The sequence below is a fragment of the Cyprinus carpio genome, chromosome B21, assembly GCF_018340385.1.
Source record: "Cyprinus carpio isolate SPL01 chromosome B21, ASM1834038v1, whole genome shotgun sequence".
Classification (NCBI taxonomy): Eukaryota; Metazoa; Chordata; class Actinopteri; order Cypriniformes; family Cyprinidae; genus Cyprinus; species Cyprinus carpio.
Genome location: NC_056617.1, coordinates 3,428,569 through 3,439,832, shown reverse-complemented (window position 1 = coordinate 3,439,832; position 11,264 = coordinate 3,428,569). Strand labels below are relative to the sequence as shown.

Genomic DNA, 11,264 nt, shown 5'->3' with positions numbered 1-11,264 from the left:
CATTTCCATCGCACGCTTGAGGCATTCGGCCAATCACAACACGCTGGATAGCTGGCCTATCACAGCACACCTCGCTTTTCAGAACGATGAGCTTTGTGACTTTGTGACGATGAGCTTTGTGAAAATCGACGTGTTTCAGAAAGGCGGGACATAGAGGAAAAAAAAAAATACACAATATGTAAAAAAAAAATTTTTTTTTATCATCAAAAAAGCATAAACATTTCATTACACCAAATACACAAAATAATGTTCTTTTTAGCAACATCATATGACCACTTTAATTCCTCAGAAGTACAGGTGTAGATTTCTGATGCTTTGCCGTGTTTTGTTTCTGTCCAACATAGCTCTCTGATACAAGTTTAAATCATTAACAAACAGGGGCGGCTGGCCATCTGGATGTTCTGGAGAAGTCCAGAACCGGCCTGGCTGATTCATCATCAAAGAACAAGTGTCAGATAAAAAGTGACGTTGACGGCCGACAAAAGAGGGCGCTAATGTAATCTATTTTTGCTTATAAGAAACAGTGTTGCCAAGTCCGCTCTTTTCCAGTGGAATTGGGCGATTGTAACACTGTTGCCGGAGGTTGATTTTCATGTCCACGCGTTGAAAAATGACCTCAATAACGTGATATTTAGCCCCTGATTTTACAAGGGGAACCCCCGCCAAAACACTTTTATTTTATCCCTGGAAGCTATTTTTAACGGGGGACCCCCTTCGAAAGTGTTTGGGCTAGTTTTGAGCACTGATTGGGCAGGGCCTTTTTTGTGAAAACCTGGCAACCCTGATAGGAGACCAAAACTGACGCGAAGGAGTGTGGGCTCATGATGGCAAGCAAAAGACTTGAAGATAAAGGCGGTTCGGAGAAGCTAAAAGGGAAAAAAGCGACCAGTTACATCAGGTTACCTTTGCCCGCCTCTCTCACTATACACAGCATGTAGCTTATAGCACTATTGTACAATCCCAGGTCTGAGCATCCACTGCTATTTATTACTCCGCACTGTCTGATATGAATATTCCATTCATTCATAAAGAGACAGCAGCGACTCTACAACGGGTACATTTGAGAGCTGAGTAAGAAAATAGAGTAAATGAAGTAGCCTGTAAGGTGATTAGTCTGATTAACATGACACACACACACACACACATACAGACATATGAATCATCAAAAAAAAAAAAATTCTGTTGTTTCAGGTTTCTAGATTCTAGGTTTATGTTTATCATTGTCATATACATTTTGCTTTCTGCTTTTTTTCAAGTATTTTAGTTCATACAATAATACATTTATTTAAATCCTCTGTTGAAAAAAGGAAATAGAAAGGATCACATAATTTGTAATGGTTTTACTGGTTATAATGAAAATTGTATTGATTTTAATGGAAACTGTAATGGTGCCTGTTGGTCTCTTCTGGTAATTGGTCACCTTCTGTTCATGGCTTTTGTTAGTTACTATATCCTTATGTAATATGTCCCAAAACACACTATAGGAAACCATTATTTAATGGTTTTAATGGTTAAAAGTTGATGGTTTGTAATGTTTGTAATGGTATTTGTAGTGGAAATCATTCAAACTTCTGTGATGGTTTCTATTGTTTTTGTCAGCAGGGTCACCATGGGTTTTGTGATGTTATCTGCCATAAATGCAATAGGATTGCTGTAAAATTGTGAGATAGTAGCGACTGTTTGTAGTTGTGGTCGGCCTATTTGGGAAAAAAAATCCAGGGCCGTTTTTTACTCCAAGTCCATCCCTGTTAACAAATAGTGGTTTTGTGGAAAATGTACACAGAAAATAACAAGTTTGCCACCGAATCTTTGTTTTAATCTCATTCACTTAAATATAGAAGCCCAGTCTGTTGGAAATGACCTTGCAGCCCTGCATGGAGAAGACACACTTCCCTTCTTTAGGGAAGTAGTTTAGGTCACGAGCCATCTTTACAACCACCTTTTTATTTGGGAACAAATAACCCTTTCTGGCCATCTCAGCCAAACCACACTGAATGACGTGCTTGTACTCCAGAGGAAGAAATGGCACAAAGAAATCCACCAGGTTATTGTCGATTAAGCTAGTGTGCCAGAAACCACCTGCGGAAAGAGAGAAGAATGTGCAATAATACAAGTAATGTTAACATAAAGGCAGGCCTGTATTGGCTAATCGGGAGCACCGGGAGAATTCGAGGTGGGCCTGTCTGTTTTTTGGCCGCGAGGGCCGGTCATGTTGTGGGGTTGAAATATGGATGCTCGTATTTAAGGCATCAAAGAAGCATCCCGTATGAAAGCTATAACACAGTTTGTCCCATATTTGCAGGCATACGCCATATGACCTCCAATTAACAAATTCTCAATTGATAATTATTTTATTTTATTTTTTTCGCAAATTACTGTTTTATTTGTGAACTCGCGCTTACACCCGCGATTTGATTTTGGTAAATCAGTTTGGCTGAATGCAACTGATTGATCATGAGCCCAACATTTAGCAAGGCAGGAAAACAATAATAGCTATAGTCAGTCGTGAACTAAAGTGGGCCAGTCTTAAGCATGAAATTCCAGGGCTGAAAATGACTCCCACTCCGGCCCTGCATAAAGGTAATACAAATGTCCTCACTATGCTATATTTCAGAAAACGGATTTGGCTGTAAAATCTTATTGAATGAGCCATGCCTAAAACTACAGTCTTGTGACCAATGTGTTAATCATTTATTTATGTAATGACCTTTGTTACGTCACCTGGCAAACAATAGTAAGTCTAATAAATAACATCACTTGAAAAAAACTGTAATTTGTAGGCCTACATAGCTGTAGTAATATCTACTTAAAGTGTTGTGTGGCTTATTGCTTTATTAATTACCAATCCAACTGTTGAGAAGATTCTCTGATCTACAGATGAGAAAAGAGAGACACTTGACGTACTGTTTTTGTTGTTGAAGATGGAGATTGAAAGTGCCGTCTCTATATCCTTCAGCTTGATCTCCTCTCGTTCTCTACCATCCCTCCAGAAATCCAGAGCCACCTCATTGATCTTCTCACTCCCGATATTGCTATAAAAACAAAACACATGGCTTACAGAGGCTGTTTGGTTGAAATAAGTCAAATGTTTTCTGTGGCGATGACACTGACCTGAGGAAGATGAAGATGGCCTTTCTGTACGATACTCCGTCCAGGTGTTCGTAAAAGTCCAGGTAAGGTCTTAAAATGTCTATCAGCCCCAGATGCATTTTATCCATTTCATCAAAGATGAACATCGAATGTGGACAGATAGAAACATTCCCTCGTATCCACTCCTGTAACTGTGTCTAAACACATGCAAATGTACAGATTTGACAGTGAAGGGACACAGCATATATATATATATATATATATATATATATATATATATATATATATATACAGTGATGGTCAGTAGCGTCGCTACAAGTAGTGACGCTAGTAGTTTAACTACAATTTCTTAGTAGCGTGGTGGTAGCGTCGCTGCTTTCTTAATCAAATAGCTTTTCAGTAGCTAAGCTCTTTTTCTGATCAAGTAGCGTCAACAAAAGCTGACGTTACATTATCCAACTCATTTCTGAAACTCAAGCTCAAATCGGAAATATAACTGCTAAGGATCACTGATCCTGGACCAGTAAAAGTGACGCCACCACCACTAAACCTCGTAACGTCATTGGCTCCTCAAACTGTCAGTCAAACCTCATTATTCTTCCCGCCTCTCTCGTGAATGAAGTGCGGCGCGCAGTTTGGAGGATCTTAGTTTGTTTGCAGTATGAATGTAAATAAAATAACTGTTGATTGAATAAGTACAGCGTTCAATAACTACAGCGTTCTCTTTACTCAAGAAACACTATATTTATAAAGGCTAATGTGTTTTGTATTTGAGGAGCGGAGAAGAGTGTCTTAGCCTTTGTTGTGAAGTCACAGTCAAATAGCTTGTGAGAAGCGCTGAATCTTTTATAATATGATACTTCGGCCAAATAACAGAGGCTGAGCGCCCACATAGCGACAAAAACTGAATAACCTGCAAGTTCATGATGCCCGTAGATGCCCGTACTGCCTTCGAATGTGGCGTTAATGACGGGGGAAAACATTCGAAACATTAAAAAACTTAGTATTTAAACTTGATTTTGGTGAAACGTTAATAATATAATGAATGACACATGCAACGATGCAAAATAAACGTAGCCTAAGTTATTTGTAGGCCTATACATCTGTACAGTAAGATTTCATTAATGTTAGCTAATGTAACTAACATGAACGTACAATGAACAATACATTTATTACAGTATTTATTCATCTTTGTTAATGAAAATACAGTCGTTCATTTATAGTTCATGTTAGTTCACAGTGCATTAATTAATGACAACAAACACAGCTTGATTTTAATAATGCATTAGTAAATGTTGAAAGTATTGTTCATTCTTAGTTCGTGTTACCTACACTAGTTAACTAATGTTAACTAATGAACCTTATTGTGAAGGGTTACCATTTACATTTAGTCATTTAGCAGACACTTTTATCCAAAGCAACTTACAAATGAGCACAAATCAACAAAAGAGCAATGATATATAAGTGCTATAAAAGGTCTCAGTTAGCTTAACGCAGTACATGTAGCAAGGTGTTTTTTTTTTAATTTAGAGGCCTTTTTTGCTTTTTTTAATTGTATAATAAATCAAAAGAAAACAAAGATAGAATACAAAAAGATTAGAGAAGCAAGTGTTAGTTTTTTTTTGTTTTGTTTTTTAAGAAAACAAGCAGTTAGTAAATAAATAGTTTTTTAGAGTGCAAGTCTTTTATTTCTTGATTCTTGAAGATGGTTAAGACTGATTTTTGTTGCCAAATTGATTTGGAACAGCTGTTGAATAAACAACTAAACTGAACTATTATGCCTGTCTATCTGCTTGACCTGACAGTTGTATTGATCACTGAGAGAGCATTGACTTGGTATGATGTTGGTTCAATATAAAAATGATTTTTTTTTTTTAAAATAGCTTAGAAGTATTAAACTACTTTTGCTGTGTTGTTGTAGCTTAGCTTGCTACATTTCACAGGGCTGTAACTTTAGTGTAGTGAAGCTTCATTTAATGAAGAGTAACTGTTAGCTTAGCTTACTACATTTTCCAAGTAGCTTGCCCAACACTGTATGTTCACATCAGAAACATTAATTAATTGTGTTGTACATACATGTTTCATTTTTGTAAATTTTCAGTGTATATATATATATATATATATATATATATATATATATATATATATATATATATATACACTGAAAATTTACAAAAATGAAACATGTATGTACAACACAATTAATTAATGTTTCTGATGTGAACATGCTTTAATCAAGTAGATTTTAATTGTTCATACTGAGTGTTGTATGTACACATTGGGTTAAATGACTGGGTAAAAAAAAAAAAATCCACTGGACACAATATATTTTGTTTTTGAGCAACATACAGAATATTAGAAACAGTAGAATTAGTTTATTTTTGATTTGATTTGTTTCCTAAAAAGAAACAAGAAAAAAATGACTGACATCTTTATTTAACCTAAATCTTTAATTACAGTTATTTAATATTAGTTTTATAATTCATATGTAGCCTATATATAATTTAATATCATTTAGTTATATAATAATAATCATACACATAATTTGATTTAAAAATAACCCAATTGGAAGCAAAAACAGAATGTTCTGACAAGCTTTTTGAAATTATACTACATGCCTGAAGGAAACAAACAGCAGAAGCGCTGAATGAGTGGCAGATTCACTTTCTGACAGCAGGAGGCGCCTCTGGAACACTGCTTTAATATGAACTATACAGAGACGAGATGAAAATAAAATACCACGTAAACTTTTCAGAAGACAGTCAGCTCCCCTCAGAAACACATTCATATAAACCCCCAAGTCAATATTGAGGATTTTCTTCCAATAGTTTGTGCATCATGAACAGTGAGTGATCTGCCTGCTACAGTATTTTTCTCTGCGCGTCCATCTTCAGCATCTCTGGCCTGTGTTAACAGACTTCACATTTTCACATAAATGACATTTTGTCTAGAACAGAGAGTTGCAATAAGGTAAAAAACGTCCGGTTGCCGATCGCGTAAAGGCCAACGTATACTTCGGCCGCCCGCGCACCGTCGGCATTACGTTATTTTCTTCAAGAGGGCTCGCGGACAGCCGCGCACCCCGTGGTACTGTGCATGTGTCGAGCTCATCCGTCCACGCTCATCTGTTGTTGAGTATACTTTTGAAAGCTGTGCAGGCGCAGCTGTGCGCGAGATGGAAAGTGTGACGAGTGGGGCGGGGCTGAGAGCCGTGGGAATGGGTCGACACCTGCTCCACTCACCGGTGTCGAGTCCCACGGAGGAGATCAGAATATAAAAGAGGAGCGTCGACAGTGAAGGAGGAGAGAGAACCAGGCCTGGACTATATTTCATCTGTTTTGGTTTTAGTTTTGTTTGTGCACGGCAGTCGTCCGTGAGGGACTGTCGCGCTGTTTTGTGTTTATTTTGTTATTAAAGCTTTGATTTGAATGTCCGCCAGTTCCCGCCTCCTTCTTCCCGTGATTGTGAAGTTTGTACGTCGTTACAGAAAGGAATAGGGTGACCAGATGAGATTGGCTGAAATTCTGAAACGAAATAATTATGTAGTGAAGTATTTTTTTTGTACACAGTGCTGCGATCAGTCACTCCTTTACGCGTGGATCACTGTCCTCCTCGCGGCTGCAGCACCTTGCTGTCTCTTCATCGTTTTTGCTTTTTAGGGTTTTGTTGGGGTTCCGGCACACCAGCCATGCCAACGGAATGAATGAAAATGAGCTTATCAATGCATATCTAAATTCGCGCCCAGCCGCCTACGGTATATTTTTAGAACTTGAAAAAAAAGATGCTGCAGCCGGCGGGTTGCAGGACGACTCAACCTCCACAGACAGTTTTTAATGTTTATCAGACAATAACTACTCGAGATTTTGCTTTATTATAATTTTCGGGACAATTAGGGCCAGATTCGGGACAACAGTTTAGATTTCGGGACTGTCCCGAATTTTTCGGGACCTCTGGTCATCCTAGAAAGGAACGCTCAATGTGAATGAACCGGGCCTTAAGTTCGGTCATCCTACACACACGTGACTGACCGCTCGCTCGCACCAACAGGAGGAGGAGGGGTCAGTGTTACTCTCTACACTGCACTCAGTCTGAGGGATTCCTACTCTTTCAGTCATTGAGCAGACATGGAAAACAGCGCATACCGCAGGAACAGTATAATGGAAACTATTAGTGGTTTTGAAACCGTGACATTTTCAAATCACAGTATACCTACGATCGGCCCATGCCTAGTCACACTACTGTATGTGCCGTGTGAGCACCAAACCAAATCTCCAGGTTCTCATATGAGAACCAGGCTGAAAAAAGTATGTGCACCCCTGCATATTATGGTATTTTTATGCTTTAGTAGAGTCAGAAACTTACATACAGCACCTTTAAGAACCAGTCAGACTCGACCACACAAAACGCATCTGCTACAAGAGAAAGCTGCAGCCGCGAGCCGTTTTTGGATGCACCCAGCGGAAAATCCCTGTTATCATGTCAGTTGACTAATTTGGCTTATTCGCCGTCTCTCACAATAATAATAAATGAAAACAGTAGTGTTCGGATTCGGAACATTAGATTTAGTCTGTTTTCATTTTGTTTTGCGTTTTCATTGCCATATGAAAACATTAAAACAAGTCTGTTTCTTTACTTTCTGAATTTGTAAGCTGTCTTTCAATTATTAACGGATTATAAAAAATGTATTTTATAGGTCCATCTTTGCGCACACACTCAGGCTTTATATGGTTAAGTATTTTAATTTACTTTTGTATTGCTGTTAAATCTTTTTTTTTTTTTTACTTAATTTATACATAATTCAAAATATACAGTTGCATTATAAATGTTGCCATTCCAAATAAATATTCAACATCAGAAATAAGGAAAAAAGTGTTTTAGATTTACTTCCATACATTTACCTACATATGTTTGTTTTGTGCAGGGCATGAATGAAGCCTGCATCAATGAGGCCATTGAAGACACCACTGATGGAATTTACATTCTCAAACAACATGCTTCTGATGAACCAGAGGATGTTGGTGTTGTCCCTGAAGGCATTAAAGGCATAGTTCACCCAAAAATGAAAATTCTGTCATTAATTACTCAGCCTCATCTTGTTCCAAACCTGTAAGACTTTTGTTCATTTTCAAAAAACAAATTAAGATATTTTTAATTTCCTCCATTATGGAGACTACCACAATGCATGCACGTGCTTTCCTCTGCTCGTAAACAAAGTGCAGCTTATGCATCTTCTACCTCACCAGTATCGTGATCACACGTGTTGTGGTACTTCACATAATGGAGGCAGAAGGTGACTCGGAGGAGAAGAACTGTTGAATAAAGTTGTTACTTTTGTTTTCTTTGCACACAAAAAGTATTCTCACAGTTTTATAAGATTATGGTTGAACCACTGATGTCACATGGACTATTTTACTAATGTCCTTACTATGTTTCAGGGTCTGGGAACATTTCAGTTGCGTTGCTGTCTACGGAGGGTCAGAGAGCTCTCAGATTTCATCAAAAATATCCTAATTTGTGTTCTGAAGATAAACAAAGGTCTTACATGTTACAAAGGTCTCGGTTACTGAAGCGCTGCGACTGGAAAGAACAGCTTCCATATCCTCAGTACTCATGTTGCTGGATCTGTCTGCTGCTTTTGACACAGTTAATCACCAGATTCTACTGTCCACCCTCAGAAATGGGCATCTCTGGAACCGCACTCCTGTGGTTTAAGTCCTACCTCTCAGATAGATCCTTTAGGGTGTCTTGGAGGGGTGAGGTTTCTAAGTCACAACAACTTGCTACTGGGGTTCCTCAAGGCTCAGTACTTGGACCACTTCTCTTCTCCATCTACATGACGTCATTAGGATCTGTCATTCAGAAACATGGCTTTTCCTATCACTGATACTCTGATGACACTCAACTCTACTTCTCATTCCAACCAGATGACCCGACGGTAGTTGCTCGCATTTCAGCCTGTCTGAGTGACATTTCTAGCTGGATGAATGACCATCCCCTTCAGCTCAACCTTACTAAGACAGAACTGCTGGTGGTTCCAGCTAGCCCATCATTTCATCGCAACTACTCTATACAGCTATATGTCCTTCCAGGACAGCCAGAAACCTAGGAGTTGTGATGGATCATCAGTTAAGCTTCACAGACCATATTGCTACAATGACCCGGTCCTGCAGATTTGCCCTATACAACATTAGGAAGATTAGACCCTTCCTGTCAGAGCAAGCCACCCAACTTCTTGTCCAAGCTTTTGTTCTCTCCAGACTGGACTATTGTAATGCTCTCCTGGCGGGCCTTCCCGCATGTACTATCAAGCCTCTACAACTGATCCAGAATGCAGCAGTGAAGGTTGTCTTCAATGAGCCAAAACAAGCTCATGTTACTCCTCTCCTCATCAGGTTACCCTGGCTATCATTATCCGCTCGCATCAAATTCAAGGTACTGATGCTTGCCTACAAGATGACCACTGGCATGGCACCAATATACCTAAACTCACTAGTTCAAACTTATGCGCCCTCCAGAAGCTTGCGTTCTACAAGTGAATGACGCCTTGTGGTGCCATCCCAAAGAGGTTCAAAATCACTCTCACGGACCTTTTCCTGGACTGGGCCCAGCTGGTGGAATGACCTCCCAATCTCAATTCGAACAGCTGAGTCTTTACTCATTTTCAAAAAACATCTAAAGACTCATCTTTTTCGCCAGCATTTGACTAATTAATACTAGCACTTACCTTTTCTTGTCTATCCTATTCTTGGAAGGAAAAAAAAAAAAAAAACATAGCTACGGGTTCTGTGCTAGACTAACTGAGACTTGTCATTGCACTTGTATACTGTTGTTGTTCTCTCGTTGGTCTGATTGCTTCTATTGTTCTCATTTGTAAGTCGCTTTGGATAATCATAATCATAAGCGTCTGCTAAATGATTAAATGTAAATGTAATCAATTAATGGCAACTGTGCTCAGTCCTCCATTTGTAAATTTGACAACTCAGTACAATAAAATGTAAGTACCAACTCTTGCTTTTTTCCTTTATTGTCAATGCCAGGTGCAATTTTAGAATTTTGATTTTGTATTCACACATTTGAACATGTCTACAGAACATGTACAATTTAATAAAGCAAGTTAGGTTTAAACAACTCTGGTACCAGAGACATGATGAAATTGCTTTAGAGTTGCATAATACCTTTGATTAATAATAGCATTAATAAATTGACACAATGAAATCACTTTAACAGTACACAATGCATTTGTGTAATGACAATCAAGAAGTACAAATAATATCTTGAATCAACATGATTATTTTAAGCAGTCTAAACGTGAATTAAATATTTTGGTTTGGCAAGCAATAAGTCATTGAGAAAAAGAGGACAATTATGTCAGCTAAACACATTCTGATCATGTGGGACCAATGTACACATTAAAATTAAGTAAATTAAAAGCACTTTTTTCAGAGTGTTTATATACTATATACTGTATATATATATTGTAATTTATATGCAAATTGCGTATATAGTGAATGAACTCATTACCTTGTATTTGTTAATGTGAGCCTCGTGAGGAAAGTGTGCTGTCGCTGTAAACAGATGAACGAAGTTGCTCCTCATCTTTTTTCTGTAAATATTTTCCACTATAAGCTGGCTCACAAAGTTCTTCCCGGTCCCGGTCCAGCCGTGGAGAGACAGAACCAGCGGTTTCTTTGGGTTTTCACTTTCCATGAAGCCTGTGACAGCTTTCAGGATGACCTGAGCAGCGATGTGCTGCCCAAAAAGCTTTCTTCTGAGGTCATGCTTTAGTTCTATGGATGAGAGGACAGATTTACAGTAACTACATATTGGCACGCTGTACTGATTTACAGAACATGTTACATTCCAGCAACATCCAGTTTGTAAGATTGTCCAGTGTATAGTTTGAGCTAACAATCTTTTAGTTAACAGCCTTTTTGGTAATTTATCACACGAACATTCTAGCATTGCCTACTAGTAACACAGACACAATAAATAGATCTACTGTTATACACATGTGTATACCGCACATGTGCAAAACAAATGGTTAATACATAAATAAATACAGAAATAAATTTATTATTTCTTTTTATTTCTGTATTTAGTTATATAACCTATTTATGCATTTGTTTATTTATATCTGTATTTTCCACTGATTTCATAATGAAAATTAAAACATA

At 38.1% G+C, this 11,264-nt stretch overlaps 1 protein-coding gene across 1 annotated transcript; it reads right to left on the bottom strand.

Moving 5' to 3' along the window:
• Nucleotides 1-1,307: 1,307 nt before the first annotated feature.
• Nucleotides 1,308-11,071, bottom strand: LOC109090015 (torsin-1A-like). Its single transcript, XM_042748154.1, has 4 exons — nucleotides 10,612-11,071; nucleotides 3,112-3,287; nucleotides 2,905-3,032; nucleotides 1,308-2,079 (listed from the first exon to the last, which is right to left on the bottom strand). Exons 1-4 carry the CDS (start codon nucleotides 11,050-11,052, stop codon nucleotides 1,829-1,831), a joined length of 996 nt encoding a protein of 331 aa, XP_042604088.1. The 5' UTR covers nucleotides 11,053-11,071; the 3' UTR covers nucleotides 1,308-1,828.
• Nucleotides 11,072-11,264: the final 193 nt, after the last annotated feature.

Excerpts from the sequence above, each read along its gene's own strand:
- LOC109090015 (XM_042748154.1), bottom strand. The coding sequence starts at position 11,052 with ATGCTAGAATGTTCGTGTGATAAATTACCAAAAAGGCTGTTAACTAAA. Across the intron at positions 3,288-10,611 it reads CTCACATTAACAAATACAAG|ACACAGTTACAGGAGTGGAT; the intron begins GTAATGAGTTCA and ends GCATGTGTTTAG. Across the intron at positions 2,080-2,904 it reads CATCTTCAACAACAAAAACA|GTGGTTTCTGGCACACTAGC; the intron begins GTACGTCAAGTG and ends CTCTTTCCGCAG.